At 28.9% G+C, this 16501-nt stretch overlaps 1 protein-coding gene across 1 annotated transcript; it reads right to left on the reverse strand.

Moving 5' to 3' along the window:
* Window positions 1-3407: 3407 nt before the first annotated feature.
* Window positions 3408-8493, reverse strand: LOC130800701 (two-component response regulator ARR17-like). Its single transcript, XM_057664295.1, has 5 exons — window positions 8253-8493; window positions 4560-4633; window positions 4370-4447; window positions 3865-3935; window positions 3408-3732 (listed from the first exon to the last, which is right to left on the reverse strand). The coding sequence occupies exons 1-5, from the start codon at window positions 8383-8385 to the stop codon at window positions 3636-3638; spliced, it is 453 nt and encodes a 150-aa protein (XP_057520278.1). The 5' UTR covers window positions 8386-8493; the 3' UTR covers window positions 3408-3635.
* Between the last annotated feature and the right edge of the window lie 8008 nt (window positions 8494-16501).

Consider the following 16501-nt stretch of genomic DNA (forward strand, 5'->3'; position numbering starts at 1 on the left):
GAAACTATTTCCAACTCGATTATAATTTATATTTCTTAAATTCTTTTCAAACTAAATTGTTTTACTGGATGAGACTGGAATTACTCAATTTCCTGATGTTGGCAGTTTTTCTCTTATTTTTTTTATATTTATATTTTTGCAGGTTATTGATGGCATGGGAATCGTGGGATAAGGGTCACCTAGAAAATTAATTTTATTAATAGTCATGTCCCAGTTTAAAGTTCACTTTCAGTTGTAAGCATTGTTTGGTAGTTAACTTTTATTGAATTATTTCTTATCAGAAATAAATGTGGTAGTAACACTCCCATGATTAGGCTTTGGTTTATGTTTTTCCTTAAAAATGAAATAAAAATAGAAAAATAAATTATTAATAATGTAGAATCCAAAAAGATAAAAAAAATAAAAACATAAAAAAAAAAGAAAAAGTTTGTTAAAAAAAACCTATTACATGTTTAAACAAAAAAATATATTAAAAATAAGACTAAGTTACACGGTTAATCTCAAAATTTAAAACTTCCATCTCCCATTACTAATATAACTTTCTTATTCCTCCATCTCTTCACACTCTTCCTATCTCATCTAATTCTATTAACTATCACATTTTAGAACTATAAATAAATTAAACCATTTTACACTTTAACTCATTCATTTCTTTAATTTTCTGTCCTTTCCTTCTTATTCTTTTTCTTTCATCAACCCTTAGTCTTTCTTTACATCTATTATTATCAATTTCTTATTAACCTTTATAGTATTTTTCAATCTTCAGACATTTTCTATCTACAAATTTCAAACAACAATTATACTTCAAACGTCGAGTTCGTAAAGGAAGTTTGATAGGAGCGTACATTTATACTCTAGGCTTGTTTCACAAGGTAATTGTTGTGCTAAGTGATAATTCTCAATGTCCATCTAATTAGGACCATCCCATTAATATTATGTTCTAAGTGATAATTAATGTGTTTAAATGGAAACGTGATTTTATACGATATTATACTTTTCTCAAAATGATATTTACTACGATATTGTTACATATTTAAATTATAATATTTTTATTTTGATGAAAGTTATTTATTATTTTAATAAATGATTTTAAATGCGATTGAATTTCGGAGAAAAATATTTATGATATTAATTCCTGTTGCCACCAATTGATATTGACATGGTGATTTGGAAAATGAGATTATTACAATTGAATATTATTGAGATATATTTTTGTTGGTAAAATTTATGATCCCAAAATAAACTAAATAATGTATGTTTGATTATATTTTTGTGTGCTCGTGACTAATTATTAAAATATATTAAATCACGTAAAGTGAAACACAAGGGAAATGAAGCCCTTATATTTGTTGTGATCCAAGTATAAGGGTGATGAACAAGTTGCCCTGTTTGGTTAGTCTACTACCGACATGTATTATTATTTCTGCTACTTGATACGATATTTGGTCTTCCTTCTAATTGTTGTGATCAAAGTAGAAGGGCTGTGCACAGTAAGGATACCTGAGACTACTCTGTTGGCCTTGAATTATTTGCGGTGGCGACCTTTTGATGAAATAGGTATAGGTAGGGGTGTGCAAAATGAGACCGAACCGACGGTCCGGACCAGAAACGGTTGAAACCGGACCTATACTGGACCGCACCGGTTGCATCCAATTCGAGCTCCGGGTCTTAATTATTCTTCATTCCAGGTTTCCGTTCCGATCCTGTCTAAACTTGGAAAAATCCGGGTTAGACCGGATGTATATAAAAGTAATTTTGAAGGGGAATAATATTTACGATTTTTATGTATATACTTATTTAAAGGGCTTTATATTTTTTATTTGTAACACAAAATAATTTTTTAAAATTAAATATTTTAAATTTATAATAATTAATTTTCTAAATTATTTTAAAATCTTAGATTTCTTAATTTATTTTTGGTATCAAAAATTACTTCCGGTCTAACCGGGCTAAACACAGACCGAAACGGGAGGAAGTCGGGTTAGACAAGGACCAGCCCAAATGGAACCGGTCATATCTCCGGTCTTAGCAGATTCAAATTCCGGTCTTCTGGTCCAACCGGTTTCGGCCGATCCGATCCGGGTTTGCACTGGTGAACACCCTAGGTATAGGGGTAAAATCTCGACATACTGGCGTTCTCATTCCCTCAAATTAGTAATTTGATATATGTGTTGTCATTATTAAATATCAAATATATTAATTGGTTTATGTGATATTATGTTGTTTTCACAAAATGATTTTTTAACTCAGCTATATATTATCCTCTAAAATTATTTTCAACTCGATTATAATTTATATTTCTTAAATTCTTTTCAAAATAAATTGTTTTAAGGGCTGAAGTTGGAATTATTCAATTTTCAGATTTTGGGAGTTTTTTCCTTGTCTATTTTTTTATTTATATTTTTGCAGGTAGATTGCGTGGGAATCGTGGGGTGAGGGTCACCTAGAAAGTTAGTTTTATTAATAGTCATACCCCAATATAAATTTCACTCTCAATTGTAAGAATTGTTTAGTTGTAAATTTTTATTAAATTATTTTATAATTGTTTAGCTTTACATTTATTTCTTATTAGAGATAGATGTGGCGGTTTCGCTTCCATGATTAGGCTTTGGTTTATATTATTCCTTAAAAATCCTTTTTAAAATTGAACCTAATTATGGAGGTGTTACACTAAGCATACGAGAACTTCTAGCTTTGAATGCTGGTGTGTTAGATAATATATCATGGATATATTCGAGGAAGTAGATTATTTTGTACTCCTTTCCTCCCTTAAAGAAGTCTCCATTTGCAATTTTGGGGAGTTTTATTTGTTGTTTCAATAAAGAATCAATCTATTTATGTCACAAATTTAGGATAAAAATAACCTTATTCATTTCCATTTTAATATTTTTATAATGCATATGGTCTTCACATATTTTCCACTAATTTTATAAAAATAAAAATTTAATTATGATCCTCGTATTTTTTCCACGAACTTTCTTTTAATATTTTTTTAAACGTTTATGATCCTCACTTTTCTTCCATCATATTTATTTTTCAATAAAATAGTATATCACTATCTAAAAATGTACATATATTTCTTAATTTCCGTGAATATTTTTTGTGTAAACTTAATTAAGAACGGAAAAAGTATATAATTAATTTTTATTGTATATGCTTAATTATAGGTAGTTTCCTTACTATTAGCTAATTTGGTGGCTAAATTGTAGCCTACCAAAACATCACATTATATATTTGTCTCTATCATTTAATACAAAAGTAGGCAATTAAATTGTAGCGTACCAAAAATTCATGTTATGTATATATTTGGCTCTATTTACAAGTTAAAAAATCAAGTCAATAAAAAACTTAGCTTATTGTTAATACCTCAAAATATATTATATTTTCCAATAAAAATAATGACATGTTATTAATTGATTAGATACATGTAAACTTTCCAGGTCAAATGCCTGATATATTGCAGAATTGTCATTTGGATAACAAAAGTGATGTTTTTCCTAGAACAAAATTTTTAACATGGTATTTAACTTCCTTGTTATATCCTTGCTAAATGTATACCCTCTTGATTTTTTTCCTCATCTTTGGTTCTTTTAATATAATAAACCCTTATCCAAGTGTCCAACAATAACATTAGTTCAATGTCTGCGCTTCATAACTTGATTCTTCAATTTTTTGATATCTGATAGTTTAAGTGGTTTCAACATGAACATTTGTGCACCCTCTTCCAAGCACCTGCAAGTGTGATTAGCACTTAAAATTAGAAGTACACAGAAAGATTAACAAGTAAAGACCATAGTAGAAATCAAGTTTTATTCACTAAAACATCTATATAGACACCATAAATCAACTTGTTAAACTAATTACTTGTTAATTCTTGTTGGGACTTTCTCAGATGACATTATAACAACAGGCATTTCCTTCAGCTCTGAGGATTCCTACATATCATAAAACAAAAATCATTAGCGTTGGAAATATTTCAACTTATTAAATTTAGTCAAAAATCATAAATTTGATTTAATAGAAATAAGTTATTCCATGAGTAAGACTATGGTTGTTGAAAGCTTTAATATTGAATCAACTAATTAATAGGAATGAAATCAAACAAATGGAAGATCAAGACAAACCAAAAAAGTCCGTATTGTAAAAACAATGAGTTGCTGACCAAGGGGAGCGAGCGGCGCTCGAAAATTGTAGCGCACACTCCAGCCAACCTGGAGCTGCTCCCCTTTGTCAGTTACTCAAGTCTTTAACAACAATTAGAACATGTGTATTAATTAAATTTCTAGCAAAATCTGAATTCAAAACCAATTGTAATTCATGAAAAGAATCAAAATTGATTCTAAAAAACCTAACAATAAATGTGTTATACCTTAATCTTCTTGAGTAGATCATAGCCAGTCATTCCTGGCATACAGTAATCTGTGAGAACTAAGTGCACCTTGGAGGCCTGTAAGGAGTAATAATCATTCATAAATCATTAATTATATTATACTCTTTTTCTAATATATTTTATTAATATATTTGATAGCATAATACACATGAGATATAGATAATCTTGCCTTAGAGGTGTTTTGTTGTTGTTCTCCAATTCCTAGATACTCCAATGCACTCATTGCATTCTCAGCAGTAGTTACTGCACCAATAAAATCAAACATGTACACTACATTGTTATGTTACACGCCACTTAACTCTAAATTATATCATTCTGATAGAAATTAATTTAGGGGTACAAGGTAATATGTAATGGACACACGTAGGGTGTTTGATATGAAAATTGAAATGGAAAGGATATAAAATGAGAAAAGTTTGTATAATGGAAATAATAAGAGTTACTTTTGTAATGTTTTTGGTTTATTGTAACAACTGGTCTTGGTCGAGATTGTCTCGAAAGTTTTTGTGTTATTGTATAGTAATGGAATTAAACTTGCTTCCATACTAAGCCCAATCACCCAAGGGTTGTTCCAAGTTCTCTATCCATCATTTTCTTTCTCTACTCTCTTCATTACTTTTTTTTCTAGCCTTTTTTTCAATTTCTCTCGTAAAACAAAATAACCTCAAAGAATTTCAAATCTATTTTCTAAAATGTTTGGTTTTTAATTTTACATCTTCACATTTATTTAAAGTTGATTGTTGCGGTAGATGATGGTGGCTGTTGCCGTAGTTACAAGAAGAGGTTTGTGGTGGTGCGGTGCTTGGTTATTGTGTTGGTGGTGGCGGCGACGATGTTTGATTATTGTGATGATGGGGATTGGAGTTTAATATAGGCATGTGGTGCTAGCCAAGTTCCGATGGGGATAGGAGGTGGTGTTGGTTTTTGCTGGGTTGAGATCAAGTTGCTCATATTTGGTCCATGAGAGTAAAGTTACAGTAAGGGGTCACCTAGATTACTAGTACTAAGCCGGGGAGATAATTTTCCATGTGAAATAGTAAAGGAGGATATATTAATGGAAAAATAATTCTTGGAATAAATTTTTTTATGGTTTGGCATTTATACCGAAGTATTTAATTAATCTCAAATGGAGTAATATGGTATTAAGATACTAAATTAGCTGCAATTGAAGTTGGCAGAAGAAAACATGCTCTAATGCAGATGGAGGAGAGAGAATTCACATCTTATATTTAAGGAAGAAGAAACTAAGATTTGCTGGTAGGAGAGAGGAGATGGAGGAAACAATTTCTGTTGAAATTATTACCTTGGGGTGGGGTAGGGTGGGGTGTTGTAATGGCCCCTAATTGAAGGTAAATATTGCAAGCTTAAACATTTACTTTCAATCCAAACTATATTTATCTCCCTAATCTTTTATTGAATTACAATTTCTCCCTTAATACCCTCAATCCAGGCAAGCTATAAAAATTACTTTGTTACTGGTGTTATAAGACATGTAATATTTTAAGGGTATCTGTATAAGCAAATTTCATACCAAACAACAGGTAATGAATACACTTGAGCGATACTGTATCTAAAAATTCTCATACTAAAATACCCTCATAATAGCTTTATGAAATACAATGTTTTATTACATCAAACATAGTTTTTCTTTTTGGAAAATTAATGGATTTTATTAGCGGAAAAACGCTAAATATTAAAAGAAATTAAGACCGCCTGCATAAAAGCGAGGAAAAAATCATTGCAAAAGGGGCCGCCATATTCATGCCATCCAAGTAAATCATAGGAGTGGACTATGATGTACATCACATGCACTAGCTCCATACAAGTCATCCTTACGGCGGATTTCCTCCAAGAGCTACTAATTTATGTAACACAATCTTAAATGCGTTATTTATATATTTCGTGTGTGTTCAAATTCTCATCATACTATCACCAAATCCAAAATTATTACGATATGTTATTAAGAGAAAAACACATATTTCGAAAAAATATTGTTACTTATCATATTTTCGATTTGAAAAATGACTAAAATAATTAAAATATTGATCAAAAATAGCGAATGACTTTTATAAGATATTTTGTGACATGAATGAATAAATAGTTTTAAGTTATCACCATTCCTTCCACATTTAAAATTAAAGTACATAAAATTTTTTGATTAAATTATATAATAGTTGGCTTTAAAGCCAATTATTGTAGAAATACCTCTATCATAGGGGTATATATATAAAAATAAAAAAGACACAAAGGTGGCTAAAAAATATCAGAAACTCATTGACCTATTATATATTTTTATTTTATTAACAATTTAGTATTCCATTAAAATTTCAAACATATTATGTTGGTGAATTGGGTATTAGAAACACAAACTTTCTCCCAAAATTGACCAACAAATTACAACAATTTTTTAAAAACAAGTTGGAATTAGCAAATTTAGTATACCAATAATCAATAACTATAGATAAAATGATATTTAATTAACTAATATTAAGATAATTAAGTACATGTACCTATCAAGAACATGTAAGACACTTTGCAAAACGTATTAAAGGGCATAAAAGGGTTTATTCCTTAGTGATTCTCGGCTAGAAATTTTCAATTTCATAAAAACATTCCACAAAATAATATATTAATCTTCAACAGCATATTAAATAATAATAAAAAATTTATTAGCCAATAAGGGCTTCATGTTGGTATTTAATACTCCATGCCAAAGTCATAATGATAATTAAATGTTACACCAATTAATGAGAGTCAAAACAAAACCTACAATATAAACCATTTTTAATGAGGATAAAGTCTAACATCTGATATGATATCTAAAGAAAAATAAACATACACATCAATTAACTTATCTGAGAAGGTAAATTATGAAATAAAGCATACAGGTTCTAATTATGGAAGATATATTTACTCAAAGTTAACATATCTTATTCAAATTAATCTATACATTATGGTACATATATTTTATGTCGTGTTTAAATTTTAAAAGTAGGTTATTAGAGCATGAATTGTGGAATGAGTCTATAAGACTCGAAATTGAATTTCAAATTTGAAGCAAATGTACTCCTAAGGATAACACTCTTGATAATTCGAATTGTACGTCTTGCTGATCAAGACTCTGAAAATTAGGAATATCGACATGAAAGTTTAATGTTTAAATTTTTAAAGTTAAGTAATGAAGGCTATATAAGAAAAGAAATTGTTGAGAGCTTCGTATTTACTTGTCTTAAGAAGAAATATATTCATATGTTTTTAGCTTTAGTCTTTTTATGTTAGATTTTACATTTCATCTATGGGTGAGTAAATTTATAAAGCAAAATACGAAATTTGTAAAGTGTGAAGATGAGAATTTGGTGATAAGAGTTAATATATGAGATAAAATATTTTTTTAAAAAATATTATTCTATAATGAGAACTATTTTGTCAATAAAATGCTCTCTCAAATTCAATATAGCTGTAAAATTTCATTTTGCACACATACCATTTAAGTATTCACATTAAAAGTAATATTGTTATAAACAACTCTAATAATGTTTACCTATCACTACTACTCGAGTTTTTATTAAGTTGGATTTTAAAGATAGTTTCAATCAAATATTTATGGAACTATAATCATGTGCTTGAGTTAATAATTGTACGTAATCTTATAATATGTTTTATACTCAATCGGTTTCTGATATTTGAAAATATAATTGTCATGATTTAACAAAATACAACCATTAGAGAATCATAATTTAACAAAAGTAGCGTAAAATAAATAAATAAAAAAATTGAATTATATTTTACTACATAATTTAGGCATACTTGAAAGAAAGAGCAAGAAAAAGAAAAAAGAATATGAAACAAGCATAGATATTACCTTTAAAAGAGGAGGTCTTAAGCAATTTTTCAATGAGCTTACGATCAACAATATTATCATCCACAGCAAGAACATGCAGTTGATCTTCATAACTCAATTTAGATGAGGGTCCTTCTTCACATGAATTCATCATGTTATTAATTAATACCCTTTTCTGCTTTTTTTCTTCCAATAAATTTTATGATAATAGAGTAGGGTCGGTTAAAGGAAGATGAGATATAAGTGGGAATCAAATCGAAAATATTACTCGAAGAAAATACTCAATACTTTTTTCCAATAACCTAGCTTTTAATACACAAAAAAAGACAACTAATCTTAAGTACTATTGAAAAAAGGGTTGAAGTTTGAAGTCAATACGATATTATTTATAGCTAATAAATGTTGTTTCATAAATGAGAGAAAAAAAACCAGCCAAGAAAGAGAAAAGATTGTAAGTTGAAAATTTGATTTTTCAAAGCAAAGGTGTTCAGATTATAAGAAGAAAAGATACGGTTTCAGTACTGATCTTTTTTGGGCTTTGCCCTGATTTGTTTCCACTATTTTCTTACTGTGAAGTACCACATAAAAGTTTTTTTTTCTAGCTTCCTGAGCTTTATATCTCTAAGGTATGGAAGTATTTCCTCAGTCTAAGTAAAGTTGTTATATTTGACTTTTTATCGTAATTTAATATGTTATTTTCATCATTTATATATTAAATTACACATTAAAAATTATAAAAAGTTAATATTATGAAAATATACAATTAGACGATTCAAACAAGATCCTACTTGACTATATTTTTTCTTAAAGAGTAGCAGCAATACATAAAATAAGCTTAAATGATTGATAATATTAATAACTGTAATGTAGCAAGTATATTCGAACGGAGGAAGTAAAATATAATAGCTTTTCATAAATCCTTACCTTATTCCCCCGTTTTCATATGTTCTTTCTAATTAGAACTTTTGAATTTTATTGTGAAGCTTTGACTATAATTTCTCATCGATTTAAATGAAAAAAAATATTCTTATGGGATTTTGATATATTCCTTTCAATATATATTTTCTAAATATTAGCTTTTTATAAATTTTAATAACTGAAAATTTAAATTATTTAACTTTTAAGTTTACATTGTGATCTACGTAAAAAGTGAATGAGAAAAATAAATGAAAATAAAGGGAATAGGATTACAGTGTTTGCATTATAGAGATGTTTAAAATAAATTTGATAATTTGATATGTTAATTTGATTATACTTAAAAAAAGATTTACAATTATATAAAAATCAATATAAAAACAAAACTCAATTTTAAACCCATCTGAAACTCTTAAAATCAAAAGTTTTTATTTGACAAGACAATAAAAACCTATAAAATGAAAAGGGTGGTTTCGTATAATAAAGTTTTATGAGCTTTTGATATTATGACTAGAATAGATACGTAAGGATAAGATAATCTCAAACTTTCTGGTAATAGTTCTATCTTCTTATTCCCTGCAAAGGTTGGTTCAGTTCATTTGATGCACTCATCAAATGTATTTTTTTTTTTAATAAAAAAATATTGATTTTTTGTGTGTCTCCATATTCCAAACAGCAAGCTAAGATTATTTTAAATATAAACCCTGTCAATGTTTCAGAATAGTCTGAATTATTATTATTTGTATATAGCCAGAGTTGAGTATATTATTAGCTATATGAAGAATTTTCATTCCTTCAATTTTATAATCACTCTTGTTGAATAGAAAATTAGATTTCATAGATTTCATAGGAAGTTACGTATGCTTGGTGCAAAATTTTCTAGTTAAAATAAGAATTCTGTAGAAAATCATAATGCGGAATTTAGTTATGGTTTAGTCAGGTGAATATTGAATTTTCTATTTATACATGCATTGACCATCTAATAAGGAAATAAAAATATTACAAAATATTAAACACAAGGAAACTAAATCATAATAATATAAAATATAAAATATAATATTTTGCTAATATTCTACCTTCCTACATTTCCCCTCAAGTCATCGAGAACGAACTTGCCAAAAATATTCTTCAACGCTTTTAAGCCAATTGCCTTAAACAGAAAATCTGCTAGTTGATATTTTGATTTGAAATATGAAAGTCTGATGATATTTCCAACAAGTTTGTCATAATTAAATTCAAATATTTATGATTAGGGGTAAAACTCAAAAAATAAGTTGAGTTGGTTTATTTCATCATTTAGGTCCAAATTGTGGATGTTGAATTTTTGGGTTAAAGGGTTTACGGGTAGTTGGGTTGGGGAATCGAGTTTTTGGGTAAGGATATTTGGGTTTATAGTCCCTCTATAGAAAAATTTCTTTTTGGAAAGGCCATATTCCCCTGAATTTTCTTTTCTCTCTCCTCTAATCCCCATTTTTGATTTTCTTCCTCTCTTCGTTGTGCTTAATTCCTTGTACCCAACTGGGTTGGCCATGCCGCCGATCTGGTTCACCAGCACCGTGATGGCGAGCACCCGGTTTGTGACCTCTAACGGTGGTTCTCTTTTCTTTGTGATTTGTGTATCGGTTTTGGTTATTGGTATGTCAATAATTGGGTTTTGTTTTTCGCCAAGCTTTCCGATTGTGGCCTTTTGTATTTGTTTTTCTGGGTCTATTCTTGAATCTTGGTAATCTTTGATTTTGGATCTCTAGATTTCAGGGGTTTGGATTTCGAATGTTTATTTTCAAGTTTTCTTGGTGAGGAATGTCGAAAGTAGTCTTGCCACCGTTCCAGTGACTCACCAGAGCTTTGGAGGCGACTTTTTTCGTTTTTGAACTCATCACTTTTTCGGAATGATGAATATTCATATTCTGACCGGTTTTCTTTCCTTTCTTCGCTCCCCCTTTCGTCGGTGACGGGACCAAGGAAAGTGTGAATCCAAGTCCACAATTCATGAGCAGTAGAAGTATAGTCAAGAACACAATCAATAATGGTGGGTTCAAGACTTGCAAGGATTCAAGAGATCACTAATTTATCACTTTGGATCCATTATTGATGTTTGGTGGTAGGAGGGGCGGCAATGATATGATTGAGTTGCCCCCGATCATCAATTTCAATCTAAATTTCTTTACACCATTTGTTGTAATTTTTTAAAATTTAATTTTTCAGAAATTTCTGGCCAAGTATGAATTTTTTTGTTGTATTTTTGGATAAGTTGGAACAAATGTTGTTCCATTTGAGCCATAAAAATCATAATTCTGGTTTGGTTTTGTTTTTGATATTGTTTGGTTTGATTGGTTTTTGTTTTTGATATTTTTTGGTTTGATTGGTTTTTGTTTTGATTTGGTTTTTGTTTTGATCGATTTTGGTTGATTATGATCAATGATAAAATACCGATAGAGTTTTTCCGTCCAGGAAAACCTTGCGGCTCTGATACCATATAGAAAATCATAATGCGGAATTTGGTTAGGGTTTTATCTTGTAACTACTGGATTTGTATTAAATAATAATGAAAGGTACTACCTCTATTTATACATGATTTGACCATCTAATAAGGAAACAAAAATATTACGGAATATTAAACTTAAAGAAACTAAATCATGATAATATAAAATATAAAATATAATATTCTACTTTCCTGTAGATTCATCATTCGTAAAGTGTTACTTCTATTACTTGAAAATAAAACAAAGTTGCATTAGTTTCGCTTTTATACTACTCTCATTTCTTGATGTGTGCATGATAGTTAAATATTATGAATCACATGTGCACGATGTATGTGTATTTGCGGATCAAACACAATAAAGCTAATTTAATTATCTTATCTATACTAGTTCTGGGGCCGTGTGCTCGCAAGCGGTCCCCCAAAATATCCTATCACTTGTCCTAATAATATTTCTTACAGTTGTATAAACAAAAACTATATTGAAATCATTTATGTTGAAAAGACTAAGCAATGCAATATTTAAATCAATGAGTAACTTTTTGAATTTAGAGATAAAAAACATATTAGCACCAACTCAGTTGTATAAAGCTCAACCAATTTCCCCAATTTAGACAACTACAATTGTATGCTTGTAAAAAATGTCAAAAAAATAAATAAACAAAACCTAAAAAAGTGCTAAAACCAAAAACCTAAAACTTAAAATTACAGTGCGATACCTTAGACCCGATTACAAAAAAAATCGTTGTATAAGTGTACATTTTAATCATGTATTACAAAAGTAAATATTCAAGAAATTCACAAGTAAATATTACAATGGAAAATATTTCGAATAAACCCAATTTTGAGCACTATAAATAAAACCTAATAATTAAGAAACTCACAAGTAAAATTCCTACTAGTTTCAATGTAATTTAGTATATTAAAAAGCCTAATTTTAAATCCAAGCCTTTAAGATTTGATGAGATCCAAATTGATCCTGAATTCAAATAAATGGGATGAAATAAAAAGCTTTCCAAAATAAAATGAGTATCCCTAATCTTTCAGCCTAAAAAAAAGTAAAAGAAAAAAGTTCAATTTGAATCATCTAATCAAGAAAATAATGGGTTTAATTCCTTACATACATTATGCATGACGTGGCAATGTACCTGATGACATGGAAGCTTGTTGGCAAAAGAACTATTCACATTGCAAAAGCAAATAATGTTAAAACTTAGCTCACATTTCATAAGTAATGGAATATAATTGTCACACAGTGAGAAAATAAATAAGATGTAGTTTGTTTTATAACTAAAAGCTTAGGAATGTAGATAAAATAATGCAAAAAATAATAATATAAAGGTTTATGGTATTGAATTTCATACAATTCTCTTATGAATATCAAAATCTCCTCATTTATAAGAAAAATTAAACTCATAATAGACGGATTAAAATAAATGTTATTAATTTCAAACATCAATTTTTTGATTAATTGTTGAGTTAGGACCATAATAACTCAATCCTCAAACTTTTGTTATTTTGGTTGAATTATTAAGAGATTAATTTAAATATACTTTAAACCTACAGTAATCATAGTATCAATCTTTTATTTTTTTAGCAATGCAAGTTAATAAAGTTATTTATGCTAAAATTCATTTAGTTTAATTTTAATAAAAATCCTTCCTCCAATGGACAAATTTTGCAATTTATAAATTCATATGTTGAATTGAAATCAAACCCTTGACCCAGAAACTAATATACCCTCTAATCAGGAAATAGACATGAGAAATGCAATTAAAATCCTAAATATGCTTCTAGAAATCAATTAAAATGGAAATGCTAGAAAAAAAAAACCAATAAATAATGCAATGAAAAACATTAAACTAAACATAAACAATTGCAATTTTATTGAATTCAATCTAATAACAAACCATTTAATTGAAATAATTTGCAAAAATAAAATAACAGGAAAAACTAAAACGTAAAGATAACTCAGAGATCAAAGGGTTTTCATCTTAACTGAATCAAATTCTTATATAAGAGAGGCTAATGTTTTATTTGGACAGATAAGAGAGGCTAACTTAGAAAGTAGAAAAATAAATTAACCAAGATTTAACCTACAAATAATTAAAATAAATTAAACTAAATAAAAGCCCAAATAGATTTTGCGTCGAAAATCAAATTAAGGAGAAAATGGCGGTTCACTACAACAAACCTAGCCTTTAGTGGCATATGTTTTAGGATTACATGCCACTAGAGGTTATCGCGCCATTAAGACAATTGTAAGTAGAATCTATGTTGCGAAAGCTAATAATGGCATTTGAGTTTATGCCCCTATAACATTCAAAAAATGCCGCTGAAACCATATTTCCAAATCAAATGTGTAATCCCTAGTGGAAAAAACTTCATATGCTGCGTGACATATGTTGTGGTTCTTTCAAAGACACAACATATAATAGATTGAAAAAACGAGGGAAAAAAATAAAGGGGTATATACTGCAGTTCCGAGAAAACCGCAGCATATAACCCATTATAATCTGCGGTTTTCTTGGAACCGCAGTATATACCCCTTATTTTTTTAAAAAAAATGCCGCCTCTTTATGTTATTATGCTACTATGTTTGTCCTAATTAAAAAAAAACCCGCTTGTTCTTCTTGTTTTATATACTGCTCCATAGCCTTCAAGTCTTCTTCTTCTTTGAGTATAAACCCACAAAATTCTGCCATTGTCTATTCCTCTTCTGTTTGTAGGTTCTTCTTCTGCCATTATCACGCCATTGTCTTCAACTTAAATTCCACCATTGTCTTCTTCTTCTTCTTCTTCTACATATTGTACGTTCTTCAACCCACGGAAGTTCAACCTAAACAACTGGACCATTTTCGTTCTTTTTATTCTTCTTTAACATTTGAAACCCACCATTGTTGCTTCCTTTAAAAACCCACGAAATTAGGGCTTAGTCTTGTTCTTCTTCAAGGTATAGTTTTTTCAAGCTTCATTGTGTTTTAGAGATTTAGTATTTTTTTAATACTAATTTTGATTTTGTTTTTCATTGTAGGTTACATAATCAAATTGTAGAAACAACATTTTCATATCTAATTACCAAGGTGCGTATTGTATATTTGAATGTGAATAATTTACTTTTGTATGTACTTGTATATTTGAATGTGATTAATACGGATTTTTAGGGTAGATTGAATGTAAATAAATTACTTATGTATGTAATATTTAAATGTAAATAATTTTGTTTAATTAGGATTTTTAGAGTAGATTGAAGGTGAGTAATTTACTTATGTATATAGTTCTATATTTGAATGTGAATAATTTACTTATGTATGTAGTATATTAATAGTTAGTTAATTATTTTGATTTATGTGTATTTGGTTAAAAAGTGTTTTTTTTGGTTATATATGTTTATTAATTAAAATATACATAATTTACGTGTGAATAATTTACTTATGTATGTAGTTGTATATTATTAGGTTTTTTAAGCTTTTTTGTCGCTTACTTGCTTAAAGTAATTTAAACTTCGTTTGTTTGGCATGAAACTTGGCGCACCACACTATTTGGTATATATCATTGTATCGAAATGGTTAGAAATGAAAAAATAGACATGTGTTTGAAATTACGTGCGAATTTGCTATTTTTAGCCTTTTAAAGCTTTTTTTGACACTTACTCGCTTAAAGTAGTTCTTACTTGGTTTGTTTGGCATGAGACTTGGCACACAACAATAGTTGGTATATATTATTGTATTTAAATGGTTAGAATTGAAAACAATAGCCATATGTTTGAAATTACATGCTAAGTTGCGTTTTTTAAGTTTTTAAGCTTTTTTTGAACTTACTCGCTTAAAGTAGTTCAAACTTGGTTCGTCTGGTATGAAATTTGGCACACAAGACTAAGTGGTAAATATTATTGTATTGCAATGGTTAGAATTGAAAAATAGACATGTGCTTGAAATTACGTGCAAAGTTGCGTTTATTAGCCTTTTAAAGCTTTTTTTTGGCACTTAGTCGCTTAAAGTAGTTCAAACTTGGTTTGTTTGGCATGAAACTTGACATACAAAACTATTTGGTATATATTATTGTATTGAAATGGTTAGAATTGAAAACAATAGTCATATGCTTGAAATTATGTGCTAAGTTTTGTTTTTAAGGTTTTTTAATCTTTTTTGGCACTTACTCTCTTAAAGTAGTTCAAACTTGGTTTGTTTAGCATGGAACTTTGCACACAAAACTATTTGGAATATATTATTGTATTGACATGTGCTTGAAATTACGTTCCTTTATTGTTCTAATATAGTTCTATTCATTTTCATTCAGGTAATCATCTACAATGCACCTTTTCATAGATGAAATTGTTCCCGAGGTGGAGACTTCTGATAAAGAGCATCATAGTGATAAGGATAAGGATTTTGATCCCGGGATAGAGAAGGACATAATTGATGATCATGACTCCGAAGAGAGGGAGGGACATAAGTGATGATGACACACTCGTTAGATATGAGAAATTGGCTGAAGAAGCCCCACCATATCCCTCGGAGATGGAAATAGTACCAATGGATGTTCCCACCAACACTTGGAATACAATGCATTGGATCAACCTTGTGGAAATTGGCGTAGGCAATATGGAAAACAAATCTGCATATATATCCGTAAGATTTCCATATTGTACCCATGGAACAAGGTTCCAGAGGGTTTGAAGAACTCTCTATGGGATGATACTGTTGTAAGCAACTTTACTACTTTTATTCATTTAATTTCATTTTAAATTAATTTAATTGACACTAATAAATATAATTTTTCTTTTTTGTAGAATCTTTTTCACATTGTAAATGATGAAGAGAAAAAGAATGTTTTTCTTTCAGTTGTTGCTGAAAGATTAAGAGATTTCAAATCC

Source organism: Amaranthus tricolor, chromosome 15 (assembly GCF_026212465.1).
Source record: "Amaranthus tricolor cultivar Red isolate AtriRed21 chromosome 15, ASM2621246v1, whole genome shotgun sequence".
Classification (NCBI taxonomy): Eukaryota; Viridiplantae; Streptophyta; class Magnoliopsida; order Caryophyllales; family Amaranthaceae; genus Amaranthus; species Amaranthus tricolor.

What these genes read in the sequence shown, in the direction of transcription:
- LOC130800701 (XM_057664295.1), bottom strand. Translation starts at nt 8,385, where the DNA reads ATGATGAATTCATGTGAAGAAGGACCCTCATCTAAATTGAGTTATGAA. An exon ending in ATCTACTCAAGAAGATTAAG is followed by an intron (nt 3,936 to 4,369) that starts GTATAACACATT and finishes TATGATATGTAG; the next exon opens with GAATCCTCAGAGCTGAAGGA. An exon ending in GTCCCAACAAGAATTAACAA is followed by an intron (nt 3,733 to 3,864) that starts GTAATTAGTTTA and finishes TCACACTTGCAG; the next exon opens with GTGCTTGGAAGAGGGTGCAC.